This window comes from Setaria viridis, chromosome 3 (genome assembly GCF_005286985.2).
Source record: "Setaria viridis chromosome 3, Setaria_viridis_v4.0, whole genome shotgun sequence".
NCBI lineage: Eukaryota > Viridiplantae > Streptophyta > Magnoliopsida > Poales > Poaceae > Setaria > Setaria viridis.
This window is the reverse complement of record NC_048265.2, coordinates 44,470,980-44,486,737: the sequence shown is the minus strand read 5'-3', so window position 1 is coordinate 44,486,737 and position 15,758 is coordinate 44,470,980. Positions and strand designations below refer to the sequence as shown.

General features: G+C 48.2%; 2 protein-coding genes across 4 annotated transcripts; both read left to right on the top strand.

Annotated features, from left to right (window-relative positions):
• The first annotated feature begins 2,984 nt into the window (after positions 1–2,984).
• On the top strand, positions 2,985–6,272 carry LOC117849537 (dicarboxylate transporter 1, chloroplastic). The gene is made up of 3 exons (XM_034731112.2): positions 2,985–4,133; positions 4,819–5,040; positions 5,703–6,272. Exons 1-3 carry the CDS (start codon positions 3,030–3,032, stop codon positions 6,063–6,065), a joined length of 1,689 nt encoding a protein of 562 aa, XP_034587003.1. The 5' UTR covers positions 2,985–3,029; the 3' UTR covers positions 6,066–6,272.
• Positions 6,273–11,689: 5,417 nt separating this feature from the next.
• Positions 11,690–14,855, top strand: LOC117846831 (zinc finger CCCH domain-containing protein 67). 3 transcript variants are annotated; one of them, XM_034727928.2, is made up of 2 exons: positions 11,690–13,704; positions 14,430–14,855. In XM_034727928.2, exon 1 carries the CDS (start codon positions 11,877–11,879, stop codon positions 13,671–13,673), a length of 1,797 nt encoding a protein of 598 aa, XP_034583819.1. In that variant the 5' UTR covers positions 11,690–11,876; the 3' UTR covers positions 13,674–13,704; positions 14,430–14,855. The 3 variants fall into 3 exon arrangements, with proteins under 3 accessions (XP_034583819.1, XP_034583818.1, XP_034583817.1); XM_034727927.2 differs by lacking the exon at positions 14,430–14,855 and adding an exon at positions 14,091–14,349; XM_034727926.2 differs by having other exon boundaries at positions 11,693–13,704; positions 14,511–14,855.
• Positions 14,856–15,758: the final 903 nt, after the last annotated feature.

The window sequence follows — 15,758 nt, the reverse complement described above, 5'->3', positions numbered from 1 at the left end:
GGGATAAAAGGGTCCCCAACGAGGTCACTGGAACAGGACTAAATCCCTCGAACCCTTTTATCCCGGTTTGTAATACCAACCGGGATAAAAGGGGGTCTTTTATCCCGGTTGGTGTGACAAACTGGGATAAAAGGGTCCCCCACGAGTTAATACAAAAGGATAGCATCTCCTACACAGTTAGATGTGGTGTGTAGGTGGGATGGCAAGGAAGCTACGCGCGAGGCTGGAGGTTGTGGGTTCGAATCCCACGCAGCGCGCACGTGCATATTTCGCGTGAAAAATCGCGTGACTTGTGACTCCTGGGAGCTCAGGATTTTTTTTTTTGCAGCGCCGGCCGTGGTGACCCGTTTTATTCCGGTTGGTATTACCAACCGGGATAAAAGGGGATCTTTTGTCCCGGTTGAATGACCCGGGATAAAAGACCCCACCTTTTGTCCCGGTTGGTTTATCCCGGATGGATTTTCGGGATATTTGCACCCTACAAACCGGGACTAAAGCCCAATTCTCTACTAGTGGTGGTATTCTTCAGTTTTTCATCATTAAATGGCATGTTTTGAAATAATGGAGAAATGGCAGAGGAAGACAGCATTTTGAAGGACAAAAGCAAAAAATACCCTGCATTTGTTGCATAGTCATACTATGTGTTTCATGCTTAGTCATACCCTACTTGTACAAAAATAATATATTATGTATTCTTGCTTAGTCATACTCTGCACTTGTTGCATAGTCATACCCCGCATTTCTTGCAGGTGCTAGGAAAATTGGCATTTCCAGGCCCCTGCACTTTGGTGGATGATGGACAATTGGACATCAAAGCTCTGTTATGCTCAGTAACAACGGCCTTCTCATTCGTGCTGGCGCCAGCATCCTTCTTGGACCTGGAAAGAGAGCATGTCGATGTCAAACATGCCCGTCAGGCGACAGGCCAGTTTTGCGTGTGGCATGTTACCAAGGAAAAAGATCCTTTTTCGCCGTGTTCCCATTGTTTAAAAGTGAAGCTAGATAGTGTACGCTTGTTTTGTGAAGAAGAATACGGCGGCGTCGAGGAGTAACTTTTGCCTTGCAATTTCTACCTCCATCAGTTGACCATGATGCGGAATCTCGTGTGACATTGTACCTGGCTTTTCCAACGCCGAGAGATCCAGATCCACGAGGCCACACGAGCGCATCTTGTCCTGGCGTTGTTTTTCTGTGGCGGCGGCGAGCGGCGGTGGTCAATTCCATGCCATCAGCTCCGGCGGACTCTTCCCGGACGGCCGACTCGGATGCGAGGCGAAGAGCACCGGACCAGGCAAGGAACGGGAGGCCAGGGCGCGGCGCGGCCAATCCGCTCCGCTCGCTCCCCGACGGCGAGATCGCGGTCACGAGGTCCACAAAGGAAGGGACGCGCGCGGCGGCGGATCCTGCCAAGGCCGTGTGGGGGCGCTTCTTGCTCCTTCTTGAGCTCCTGGGTGGACACGGTCCATTGGCTTTGCTGTTTCCTTATTTCAAAAAGAAAAAATATTGGCTTGCTGTTTTCTCTTTTCTTTTTCTTCCTTCTGTCTTTGCCTGTCTAATTGGACGCCTGAGGTTTGTTGTTCTCGTTCACACCCATTGGGCCAGGTTGGATTCTCTCGTTGAAACCATCTGATGATGCGCATCGGTACTTTGGTGTTCCCACTTGACCGTTATAACTTCATGAATCCCTAGGTGCTGCTATTTTTCTTCAATTTTTTACGCAGCGATCCATCGTAACAATGCACTTTTTTCCTCTAATAAGGGAGAACAGTGCATTTTTTTCCTCTAATAAGGGGAGAAGAGAGCATGTTATGATTCTAATAAGGAACAGAATAGCATATGGACGTGAGAGTGATAGGTGTACCCTGGAGTCTTCCAACATTGTGTGAGTCGAAAAACCAGACAAAATCATATTATTCTTTCTATGTGGAGGTAGCACTAAAAAAGAATGTGCAGAAAAAGACGTCTTCCATTTAAGGTTGTTTTCAACTCTACCTGGCATGCTAACATCTGTCTGCCATGCTAAAATCGCGAAAGGTTTAAAAAATGAGCTACCTGTGCCAATTCCAAAATGGGAAGAAGTAACCAAGTAATTTAAGCATCTCATTTGGCAGAACATGTTGGATTCCTAGAGACCTTTGTGCCAGGTTAATACAACTTCTACTATATTGCAAGCACAGGTTGTTCCTTTTTTGTCCTAATCGGCTTTAAGACTAATCAAGTGGGACTTTGCTTAATATTGTAACACAACCGATGTTTACTTCTCTTAATTCGCTTCATCAGTCGTCACTAGTTACAAACTTTGCATGCGAAAGCCTAACCTGATGCAAAGAACAATAGGATTACAATAACTTCATCAGCCGTCAGAGTTCTTACATTTGCGTTAAAAAAAATCGAAAGCAAATAAAAATACTTCTTCATTGTTAGGCCTTGTTTACTTGCCAAAGTTTGGAGATGCCAAATTACTGTTACAGCACTGTAGCACACTGTAGCGTTTCATTTGCATTTGTGAATTATTGTCCAAACATTGACTAATTAGACTCAAAAGATTCGTCTCGCAAAGTACAACAAAACTGTGCAATTAGTTTTTAATTTCGTCTACATTTAGTATTCCATACATGTACTGCAAATTTGATGTGATGAGAAATTTTCTTTTTGCATAGTGCCAAAGTTAGGAGTTGGGGGTGAACTAAACAAGTCCTTAGAATTTAGAAGCAAGTGACCAATGCAAAGTGCAACGGGTTTTGTTTTTACAACAACTGATTAACACCATGCCTGAGCACCCCTGCTGTGCAAGCAAAAGTGTCCTCGGACTTGTCAGCACAGCACCCCTGCTAGTGCCTCTGTGTTGGCCGGTGCACCAACACCGAGTCCACGCGCAGCGCAGGCAGGGTCCCCTCCACTCGGATCCGATACGATACCCCCGATGCTCCCGTCGCGCAACGGCATCCTCGCCGTCCATCCACTTAAACCCCACCCCTCACCCCACCACCTCCATTTCCACCACCACTTCCCCCGCCGCCGCCGCCGCCATGGCGTCCTCCACCGCGGCCTCGCCGCTCACCTGCCACCACCTCGGCTCCAGCGCCGTTCCCCGCTCCCGCCTCCCCTCCCTCTCCTTCTCCCTCCGCCGCCGCTCCTCCAAGCCCATCTCCCTCTCCCACTCCCTCCCCCCCTCCAAGCCCCTCTTCACCCCACCCCCCACCGCCGCCGCCGCCTCCACCTCCCGCAGCGGCGTCCTCCCCCCGGTCTCCGCCTCCGCCTCCGCGAGGGCGGCCCCCGCCGCCCCGCCGCCGAAGCCCGCGCTGCAGGGCGCGGCCATCACGCCGCTCCTCGCCACCGTCGCGACGGGGGTCCTCATCTGGCTCGTCCCGGCCCCCTCCGGTGTGCCCCGCAACGCGTGGCAGCTCCTCGCCATCTTCCTCTCCACCATCGTCGGCATCATCACCCAGCCGCTGCCCCTCGGTGCCGTCGCCCTGCTCGGCCTCGGCGCCGCCGTGCTCACCCGCACCCTCACCTTCGCCGCGGCCTTCTCCGCCTTCGGCGACCCCATCCCCTGGCTCATCGCGCTCGCCTTCTTCTTCGCGCGCGGGTTCATCAAGACCGGGCTCGGCTCCCGCGTCGCCTACGCCTTCGTCGCCGCGTTCGGGAGCTCCTCCCTCGGCCTAGGCTACTCGCTCGTGTTCGCGGAGGCGCTCCTCGCCCCCGCCATCCCCTCCGTCTCCGCCCGCGCCGGCGGCATCTTCCTCCCGCTTGTCAAGGCGCTCTGCGAGGCCTGCGGCTCGCGCGCCGGCGACGGCACCGAGCGCCGCCTGGGGGCATGGCTCATGCTCACCTGCTTCCAGACATCCGTCGTCTCCTCCGCCATGTTCCTCACCGCGATGGCGGCCAACCCGCTGTCGGCCAACCTGACGGCGGCCACAATCGGGGAGGGGATCGGGTGGACGCTGTGGGCCAAGGCCGCCATTGTGCCTGGGATGCTGTCGCTCGTGCTCGTGCCGCTCATTCTGTACGTGATCTACCCACCGGAGGTGAAGTCCAGCCCGGATGCACCGCGCCTGGCCAAGGAGCGCCTCGCCAAGATGGGGCCCATGAGCAAGGAGGAGAAGATCATGGCAGGCACGCTGCTGCTCACGGTATAATGCACTGTTTACCCCTTTTTCATTTTGCTTGTCGATGTTATTTTAATCATGGCCTGAGTTTGTCTAGTGCTATTGTTGTTTTTTATGCTTCTGAATCCTGATAGTTACAATCATCTGCTGTCTTGCATACTCCATTTGTTGTGTGTAGTGTGTTAAGATTCAGAACTTGAGTAGAGCTGTTTGGCAATGGGGAACATGCGTGCAGTGTTTGCTTCCTGTATTCATGTTTTTCTTAAGTGATTGATACTAAGTATGAGTTGATGGAATTGATCTCTGGCCTGTGATTCTGTCTTGGAGCTCGGAAATATTCATTATTAGTGATAGTAGATTAGTAGGTGTTACTGAATAATCCCCATGCAATAGCCTTATTTTATTTCTCTGTGAAGTTTTCTTACATTTCCAGAAAGTGCTGTCTGGTGGTATTTCTCAGTGATTCCACAAAAAACATAGAGTTCAACCTTAACCTGGGTGTGGATGTGCACATTTCTTCACTGAACATTTCTTAGCTTAGCCTGATTTTGGTTACTAGCTTATGTTGTTGTTTTGCATGAAACTAACAGGTTTTGTTGTTGTTGTTGAACCTAATGTTGGTAACATTTTTGTCATTGCGCTGTCTACATCCGACTTGAATAGAAACTGGACTATTCTTCGCTGATCATTGTGCTCTGCATGTCACCAGGTCGGTCTTTGGATCTTTGGGGGAATGATAAGTGTGGATGCAGTGTCTGCAGCAATTCTTGGCCTAGGTGTGCTCCTAATCACAGGTGTTGTCACATGGAAAGAGTGTTTGGCGGAGTCTGTGGCATGGGATACCCTTACATGGTTTGCCGCACTTATCGCAATGGCTGGCTACCTCAACAAATATGGGCTGATTGCTTGGTTCAGTGAGACTGTTGTGAAGGTACACTGACTCTTCCTCCCGTAACTTTCTCCTCACACCACAATTCAGAAGTTCGAACAGCATACAAATTACTACAGTGTTGTCCAACTGTAATTGATATTGAGCATGGTGGATATTCTCCATTTCAATATGGCATGGTGCTGAACTTTGATGCCACCAAACATTGCATTTGCTGGCATTGTTTGTCATGTTTGCAGGTTCCACCAAGTTGCACATTGTATTCAATTCTGATACATAATGACATTAACCATGCATATCTTGACCCTGATCTAGGAGCTATTTATTGTGCCATTTATCTGCTCACCCTTGAAATGGAGCACTGTCCACAATGAAGGATAGCTAGATGGTAGGTAGTTAAGATATAAAGATTTTTTTCGTTTGTTAGACCAGAAGTAGAAATAATTATCTTGATTCTTTCTAACATTTGAGTATGAATGGCAGGCTCATATATCCATCAGCATGACAATAATAAAAATAATCTAGGCATGCAGTTCAATGCCCAGCTTTTTTTCCCTAGAAGTTCAATGGCATTTATGGGCCTGATATTCCAATGTGTTTATTCTTTGGTTAACCCAGTTCTGACATCAACGTCATGGAAAGGAATGCGTTTTTCCTGTTTACTAATTTCTCCTATATTGACCATGTCTTTCTGTTTCTCGCAGTTTGTTGGAGGCCTTGGTTTGTCCTGGCAACTTTCGTTCAGCGTCTTGGTGCTGCTGTACTTCTACTCCCACTATTTCTTCGCCAGTGGTGCTGCACACATTGGAGCAATGTTTGCTGCATTCCTGTCAGTGGCGAAGGCCCTGGGCACCCCCTCACTCTTTGCCGCCATGGTTCTCTCATTCCTCTCGAACCTCATGGGCGGCATCACCCACTACGGGATTGGTTCTGCTCCTGTATTCTACGGCGCCGGGTACGTTCCGTTGGCTCAGTGGTGGGGCTACGGGTTTGTTATCTCCGTTGTGAACATCATCATCTGGCTGGGAGTGGGAGGCTTCTGGTGGAAGATGATCGGTCTGTGGTGAGTGGCGCTGTAAAACTTCGAGGTTCGTTCGTTTTCTGTTGTTTTGGTAGATGGGGAGAAGGAAAACTGTTCCCGAATTCGCTGTCCACAAGATTTGTCGTCGACATGATTGCAACACATTCTTTTAGTTGGTACCGGTACATCTGTTTCGAACCTTCCTGCGGCTAATTGCGATGCCTGGGTGCAGTTCTACTGGCAAAGTTGATTATATCGAGTTTTGCTGAAAGCCTCGTTGGATCTGGGAGAGATTATTCTCTCGATATCTGCCTATGATGATGGCCTTTCTTGCGCCGGTTCCCTTTTCATGTTCGGATTCTGTTGCGATGCGCTCTGTCTATGCTACATTGGTGCATCTGGTAGCCTTGGACTGCTCGCTCAATCTTGGTGCATACTGGGTACTGCAACAACATATGCTATGGCGCTTACGATTGGCTTTGTTGCGAGGATCATGAGGATTGTTGCGAGATGATGCTCGTTGTGATTGTCACATACGGTTCACCTGGTGATGAACATCAGGCTGTTTCTTTCTTAAGATTCTGATGTTACATTGGTTCTGTTCATAGCTCGCTAGTGCGCTTCCTATTGACGACCCCCAAAATCCTAGGAAGCTGCTTGACATGACACTGTTTTTTGTTGTCTGAAAGTACGCTCTGAACTGAACATTACCTGCGTTGTCAAGGAACGCAGTACACTGTTTGGTGGCCACGAAATGGTCACTGGGCATTTTGTTTCGACCCTCTGAAAAGTGTGAAATGGCAGGACGACTTATCACCTTTGGACAGATGGCGCGATTCAGTTAACGACGTACGGTCGTCATGCAAAGCAGTGTAGGAAGCGCCCAAGAAAATGACAGGCACTTCCGTCATGGGAGGCATCGTAACCCCCAACAAAGGCCAAAGCACTCTATGTCTTTGCCTCTCCTCAACCGAAAACGGCAGCCTATGTTTCTTAATCCAAATATTCCAGCTATCTTTTGTTCATTATTGCGAATGGTTCTTCATGGAACTAAAGATAAAATGGAAAAAGGAAAAGGAAAAGGAAACTTATCCTCTTTGTCTCTTTTTTTTTTAAAAAAAAAGATTGAGTCATATGACACCCCTACCAAAGAGCAAGTTGGTAAGTTGGTAATTGGTATTCCTCACTTCAATGTAATATCTTATAAAGTGTAAACAACTCATTTTGGCATCTCAAGAGAGTAAGTGAGCTCGTGCTCGCAAAGATGGCGATCGACGCAAAGCTCATGGCAAGAAAGCATCTCTCAAGTTCGTTATCTCAGGTACCTTTTTACGAGTGGGGGTGAATGTGATGACATGGAAAGAGTGAAAAGACCGACCGAAAGAGACGCCCAATTTCCCCCTCTCAGATGAAAAGGGCGGTGAATCGCCCGCCGGGCCGGGACAAAATCTTTGGCGAAACGTATATCAAAAATCTTGTAACGAAAAAAAGTCGCAGAAAGGTGATGCTATGATAGTCATTGTTCGGCTCTTCAGCCTCCTTTTTCTATTTCCACGGTTGGTCATTTGAGTGTACTCTGCATGATGCCGACGCGTGTCTAGCTCTGTGCAGACCGGGCCTCAGCTGTGAGTCATCTCATGAAAGCATCGGTTTCCATCTTTTTTTTTCTTTCACCACCTCCAGACTCTGATTTCAGGCCCAGTGATTTTTCTTTTTCCTTCCTCCCTCCCGGATGGACAATGAAACTTGCAAAAGCTAATAAAAAAACAGATCAGAGCGATTTTATTTAAAAATTATCACGAGTATACTCTCTTTTGAATTAATCAGTTTATCTTAAACGTCATGTGTTAAAAAGAAAAAGCAAAACATTTCCTACGAGACAAGGCTCGGATGATTTTTCTTTTTACCAAATAGTACGGCCATAAATACACGTACACACATTTCTTGAAGCAATCGAATGTACCTTTTTACAGATACTAGCATTGGTCGGGAAAGAACGACTAGTTTGGCAAAAGATTTTGTCAAAGTGTCGGCAGTCATGTGAGCGAAGCAATTCTTTCCGGTTTGGTAAGCGGCCGGGCCCACATGATGAAAGGCGCACCCAGCGTGGAGAATGTTCGGGAAGCCCCGGTGGGCGACGCTACACGTACGTGCACACCAAAAATCAAATAAACGAGCATCTAACATGTGCTTTGTGATCATCCTGTTCGTGAGGCGTACGCGATTTTTTTTTCACCAGTCCAAAAACTAAATTTTCGGCTTAAGTAATTTGGCATGCAAAGTGACAGCAAGGAAAGGTAGGGCGAAAAAGGATATGCCGTATTAAATTTGGTTTTAATATGCATGTAAAATGAGTCGAGCAGCAAAGCTCCTCGTAGGCTTGTAGGCTGTAGCCCGTCCTCGGTCCTCACCGTTCGTCCGTTCCCGCCAACGGTTGGTCTGTTGGCATGGCATCTGCTGCCAAAATTCCGGCATGCACGGCACTGCAGGTACAGCAACATGAATCCAATGCTATTTCCGACACACATATCTGAACATAGCAAGAGTCATCTCGTTCTCTAGAGATTGGACCAAGATGTTTGGACTTTTTGACAAATTTTGTTCTTTTTCTAGCAAAAAGTTGGATACAAAAGAAACAAGCTCCTAGCCGACTACTTCCTCTATTTTAAATTGTAGTTCATTTGAATTTCTATAAAATTATAATTTTTACTATTTATGTAGGTATAATACATATCTTAGTGCATAGATAAATCTATAATTTTTTTTAAAAAAGTCAAATGTCTTGTAATTTGGAACGAAGGAAATAGGGTCAGCTCAGCGTGCCCGTGATAGCAAGCTTTTTTCTTTTGCTTGCTTGCTGCAGCAAGCCGGTTCAGCTCTCCTTCATGGCAAGGCTAATTTTGCTAGGCAAGATGAGACTAGCAAACTGACCCGTAGTATTTTTCTAAGATCATGTTCATTCTTGTTGTTAATCGAGATTAGATTACAGAGCTCTCGGGAAAAAGAGTTTGTTCCACGTGCCGAGCGGAGCTCGAGTCCCGTCGAACTGCTCACGTTCCTGGCCCACACGGCAGAGCACCCAGGCAGACAAGCCTCGGGGCCCGGGCCCGGGCCCGGGGACGGAACCCGCGCGGCGCGTCGGGAGCCCGATTTGATCCCCACCGCCTCGGGTCCGCGCTCGAGCACGCCGCAGGCACGAGCCGCATCGAGGGGAGAATCATCTCCGCTACCGTCGCATAGCCTACCCGCACCAGACGAACACCCACTGACAAGCAGGCCTACTGGAGGTCCAACCCCACGTGGCGGTGGGTCATGCGGGTCGGATTTCACGTGGAAAGGGCTGAACGGCGGGCCCCGGCGCCTGGCGGACTGACTGGACGGCCTGCGCGGGCGCGGCGACCGAGACCGCCGGAGCGAGAGGGGGAGGAGGAGGACCAACCCGCACGCGCGGCGCGGGGTGGATGGATCAGTTCCGAGTTTACCCCTGTGCTGTGGGTCCCGTCGCATGGTTCTGTAGTTCTGTAATGGAGAAAAAACTGAAAAACCAAGATTGGCCAGCGGGGGAGAGTTTGATCGCGAGGGGGTAACCTTTTTATCAGAGTGTGCACGTAATGCTGGAAGGATGTCCTTAGACTCGTACGTGCGTGCCATTACCGATAGAGACATATAAAGTGTAAAATTGCCACACTAACTATTTGAATATATCATTTATATATCGAAAGTTTGTCTCAACAGCTAAGTTGGTTCTTCCGCCGAGACTCAGTTGAAAAATAGTGAAACCAAATAATTCGTGAAATTAAAGTGGAGAGCAGGAGCAACAACAAGCGGCAATATTGCCTCTAAAAATGTCCTTCAATTTGCTCCGGATCAAAATCCTTCTCGACCTAACAACTCGACGAAAACTCGCGGTCTTGCAACGAAACCGACTCTCCCTAGTCTCCAAATTGTTTCGTCATCTTTTTCCACTCTAGTGAAAAATCTGCTTAAATTAGATACAGATGGAGGTGGTGATGGTTCCATAACCGTGGATCGGCAAATGTAAGGCACAACCATAAGGTTTTGTAGAGACAACAAACAATATTTAGGAGTTAGGTCACCTATCCTAATGACTTCGACGCTTTTTTCTTGTCAGTTGATATATATATGAAATTGAGACAAATCAACTATAAATTTACGCTTGAAGCTTATGGATACATGATAATATAAAAATATGTTGAAATTATTACTATATTTAACATGGTATTACTTTGTCATGCCGCGGAAAGAACAGCCGCCTTATTATCTACAGCAGTGCAACCTCATTCGCTTATTGAAACGCATACATTTCTTCAAACATTGATCTATGTAGATGGTTTTGTAGGCATAGAGCCTAGATATTTTAATGACACTTTAAAGCTTACCACTAAGCAAGAGAATAAGATGTGGTTAATTAGCTCTTTGACACTATCAAGTAACTCGGTGACACTTTTTTACGTTCTTGCTCTTACCCGCTTCTTGTTCTTTTTGAATATTAATGCTAGTTGCTTTCGAGCAGCCATCAACTAGATCATCTCGGTTGAAAATACTACACCATCGACGACTCATGTGCCATCTCATAAGAAATTACTAGACTACTACTAATAGCAAAATTATACAAAATCAAAACCCAATTTCACAGGAATCACACACTGTAAACCCATTCAGACTAATAAATTCCATTGCACATACAGACAAAATTGAGATCGGGGATTTTTCTTTATTAGCTATCGATGGTCACCAAATCAGGATGGCTATACAAGAAGAGTGGCTAAAAAAATCTCAAAGCACACACTTAAAAGAATTTTGATTTTTTTCTTACACCTTGCATATTATAGGTGACTCATTTTTTTGTGTTTTATCAATGGTCAGAGAGCAACTCCTGCTAGTGCAGAGCGTATTGGCTCCATCCGTATATATTCGTTTCCTAGGTTTAAAGGAGGTCATGATAAGTGTAAATATGCTAGCATGGTGATAGTGCCAGATACGGGTTCGTGTGGCAAGGTGGCAAGGGTGCTGCAAGGAGCCGTAGAACATTCGATCAGTGGGGAGAGACAAAAAGGGTCGAATGAGTGTAGCACTCTAGGGGCGCGGCGACATATCCGGCAACATGGAGCTGCCGAGAGATAAAGAAGGAAGCGGGTGGATGGAGAAGCGAGCTGTGAAGGCGGATGGCATATAAAAAAAGAGTCACATGTGACGAAAAGCATTGTCGAGCTAGAGGAAAAGAAAACAAGTGATTAAAAAATAGCATGTGTTTTTTTAAGAATGAAGCTAATATTCAACCTTCTCACCAGCTTCAAATAAATTTATAACAAAATGCCTAATTAACTTTGTTTCCTTAGTAACAAACTAGCTATTCATTATTAAAAAAACTATTTTTATGTGGAAAGCTTTTGGTGGCCTTTGTAGAAGTTTGCATCAAGACGATTTCAATGCCCAAGTGAGAAAGACAAGGGAAGGAAATAAGAAGATCATTTCATTTTCAAGTCACTCTTATTTTTTTTAATCCGCCAATTAGGATAAAGAGCTCGTCTACTCTGCATCCTTTTTCTTAGTCACCTATAAAAAAAATGTTGAGCCCTTTCCCTACCTGATTGTCCAATACCACACATTGTGTGAGCACCGCATCCAAAATTCACAATTGACCAAGGAGCAAAGAGATGAAAACCCTATTCTGCCCATAAAGCATAGCAATAGACCAAGCTGCCAAAAACCCAACCCAAGCAAAAACCTAGTTTTGTCCAAAAACCCAAAAGCAACTTCCTTTCCCTTTCCCTCTGCTGCCCTTTCCCTCTCCGCCATTTCGTCGAACACCTTCTCCGATCGCTCGCCGCCGGCCATGGCGGACGCTTCCGAGGCGGCAGCCGCCATCTCAGCACGGCTCCTGGAGCTCGCGGCCGAAGACGACGCGGAGGCTCTCGGGGACCTCCTCGCCGCGCACCCGTCCCTCGCCGACGAGCCCGCGCCGTGGTACTCCCCAGCGCGCGGCGCGGAGCCCATGACCCCGCTCATGGTCGCCGCGGCATACGGCTCCGTGGGCTGCGTCGACGTCCTTCTCTCGCCGCCCCACCTCGTCGACCCCAACCGCGCCTCCCCGGCGTCCCTCTCCACCGCGCTCCACCTCGCCGCCGCCGGCGGGGCCTCCTCCGCGCCCGCGGCTGTCTCCCGCCTCCTCTCCGCCGGTGCGGATCCCACCCTCCTCGACCACCTCCACCGGCGGCCGTCCGACCTCGTCACCCTCCCACCCAGCTCACTCCCGCTCAAGAATCACCTCCTCTCCCTCCTCGGCGCCCGCAAGGAGTGGCCGCCAGACCCCTCCCTCCCAGACATCAAGAACGGCGCCTACGCCTCCGACGACTTCCGCATGTACTCCTTCAAGGTGCGCGCGTGCTCGCGCGCCTACTCCCACGACTGGACCGAGTGCCCCTTCGTCCACCCCGGCGAGAACGCGCGGCGGCGGGATCCGCGCAAGTACCACTACAGCTGCGTGCCGTGCCCGGAGTTCAAGAAGGGCGCCGGCTGCCGGAGGGGGGACATGTGCGAGTACGCGCACGGGGTGTTCGAGAGCTGGCTCCACCCCGCGCAGTACCGGACGCGGCTGTGCAAGGACGGCGTCGGCTGCGCGCGCCGTGTCTGCTTCTTTGCGCACACGCCGGAGGAGCTCCGGCCACTGTACGTGTCGTCGGCCGGTTCGCGCAGCGCGATGGAGATGGCGGCGGCGATGGGGATGGGGCTGCCGTCGCCGGGGGCATCGTTCACGCCGCCGCTGTCGCCGTCCGGCGGCGGCGGCGGCGTGGCGGGCGCGTGGCCGCAACCGAACGTGCCGGCGTTGTGCCTGCCCGGGAGCGCAGGGAACCTTCACCTGAGCCGGCTGCGCACGTCGCTGAGCGCGCGCAGCATGGCGGCGGACGAGCTGCTCGCCTCGGCGGACTACGACGGGCTCGTCGGGTCGCCAGCCTCGGTGCGTTCGGCGAGGGGAAAGACGCTCGTGCCGTCAAATCTCGATGATCTGTTCTCCGCTGAGATGGCGGTCGCCGCGGCGTCTCACTCGCCGCGGTTCGCCGACCAGGGCGGCGCTGCTTTCTCGCCGACGCGCAAGGCCGCCATGCTGAACCAGTTCCAGCAGCAGCAGAGCTTGCTGTCACCCCGGGCAACGGCGGCTGCGGTTATCCCAGAGCCAGTGTCTCCAATGAGCTCCCGGCTTCTCGCGGCCCTTGCTCAGCGGGAGAAGATGCAGCAGCAGACGCTGAGAAGCATGAGCTCAAGAGACCTTGGCTCGGGTGCTTCCGTCCTTGTTGGCTCACCGGTTACCTCGAGCTGGTCCAAATGGGGAATTCCCTCCGGCACCCCAGATTGGGGTGCTGACGATGAGGAACTCGGCCGCCTCAAGCGGTCCTCGTCGTTTGAGCTCAGGAGCGGAGCCAACGGTGATGAGCCGGACCTCTCATGGGTCAATACCCTGGTGAAGGAGCCAACGCCGGAGAAACCATTCATCAATGGGACAACTGCAATGGAGTCCATTGGCACTTTGAGTCAGGCAGCAAGTCATGAAGGTATCGGTGGCGGCGAGGACAACACTGCTGGTGTCATCGGCAGCTGGCTTGAGCAGCTCCAGCTGGATGAGATGGTAGTCTAGAACAAACACAAACACAGATCAAACAAGAAAGGTACCATATTCTTTTTTGCTGTGATTGACCAGTTGCTGCTACTTACTGAAATCAACTAGCCTCATACCTTGCTAGTGATTGCTGGTGATACATTCTTTTGAAGTTGGTTAGTGTAGGTATTGAGATTTCCACCACCATTTAGTATTCTTCTCTACAAGTGAAAGAAATTCAGGAATTGGAGCCTAGTCAATTTGTATCGAATTGCCGGCTTGTCTAGGCAAGAATTATCCCCTTGTATTTCTTCCCCATCTCTCCTTGTATCTTCCTTCCAAATCCCTCTTCTGCTGATCATTCCAAAGGTTACTTATTCTCTTCAGAGGATTGTGAATTATTTATGTGTGGTAGTGCTAGCATTAACTAGCTCCCATCCTTTGCTTCTTGTGAAGGAGTACAAGGGGAGAGAGGGCTAATGCTTGCATCAATGCTTCCAAGGCCTGTTGATGGCTCGTGATTGGTGTAAAACAATTTACTGTTGTACCACTAAGTATTCATGACTGATGTAAAATGCACTACTGTTGTGTTGTACACTTGTACTCACTACTCAACCATGGTTATGTAAAATGCTTCATTGTTGTTGTACCATAGATTACAATGCAACATCACTTCAGAACTCATTCATTACATGCTATCAGTTATCACCTTGTACATACATTTCATGGATTGTGGCCATTTTCTGCTGCGATGGTTGCCTGATTGGTGCTGACAGCAACTGTTTTCTGTTGCAGCTGCAACAATGGCTAGTACTGTTTGTGTTTGACATTGTGGATGTCTGTTGGGTCAATTCTAATGCGGGGTGCTAATCTCAGGTCGGCATTGGATTTGATGGGTGCTGTGATGTTAATCTTTCCGAGGTGGTTTAGCATGATGCGTCGATCTCTGCAGGGGTGATGTTTAATGTGCTCCAGATGAGTGTGACCTGGCCACTGATGGGTCTTCGTTCTTGTAAAACAACTGGGGCGGTGGCTCGGTATGGCCGCCTCGTGTCTTGGCTTCTGTTTGGTCCTGGTCATGGTGCACAGTGCTGACTCATACGGTGACCTGGATTTTCCGGTTCAATGTATCGTTTCATATTAAAAGCAGTATGTAGGTGCGATCTTATAGGAAATAATGCTAGTATGTGTTTAATATCAATCGGGCTGTTTGGGAAGGCATGGCAAAATGTTTTAACTTTAGTTTTTGTTAAGGGTAGTAGTGTATTTTCTTTTTGTGAAAGTCTCTTACTCCCTGATATTTTTCTCGAGGATAAATTCATTTTTAACTCTTTTATTTAGAACGCAGAAAGGAATACATCATCAATGAATTTAATTGTTTTATAAAATTGGCAGTGTCAGTTTGGTTTGTTTGTACATCGGCTTTTATCGTATTGTACTCCCTCTGTCCAGAAATGATAGGTGTATTTTGATCAATCAAAAGTCAAACTTTACAAACTTTGACCAACAATTAGTTAAATTATAATCATATTTAGTATATAAATTTTGCATCTATATATTTGTACTTAAATTTATTTTGAGATGACATTGAGTTTTTAGCGATTGACATTATATTATAAGAGAAATTAGAAGTCAAAATCTACTTTGAAAGACTTTTTCCTAGTTCAAATACGCCTATCATTTCTGGAGGGAGTGAGTATGTTTTAGCCTCCAATTATTGTATGCTGATCGTGTGTTGAAGCAATGATATTATTGATCTTAAATCCTTCTAGTGACGCAATACCAAACTGGTTTGCATTGCATCTGCTCTTTGATATAGTTGTTTCTAAATGATCTCAAGCATCTAAATCTATTTTAATAAATGGTTAGGTTCACAATGATTTGAATTAGAATATATGGGTTTCATAGTGATGACATTCAGGTCCATCTACCTAAGCTATGTCCCGCAGAAATGCATTGCAATTGTGGGTCAAAAGGTGCACAAATTTGCCACATGGCCTTCTGCGCTTTTGAGTTATTTAACCTACCATTTTAACTCAAAAACCTCTTAGAAATAATAAAAGATAATAAGCAAGCATGGGTCGGATAAAACAGTTTCAAAAGAATTAATTAAATTATCCTTTG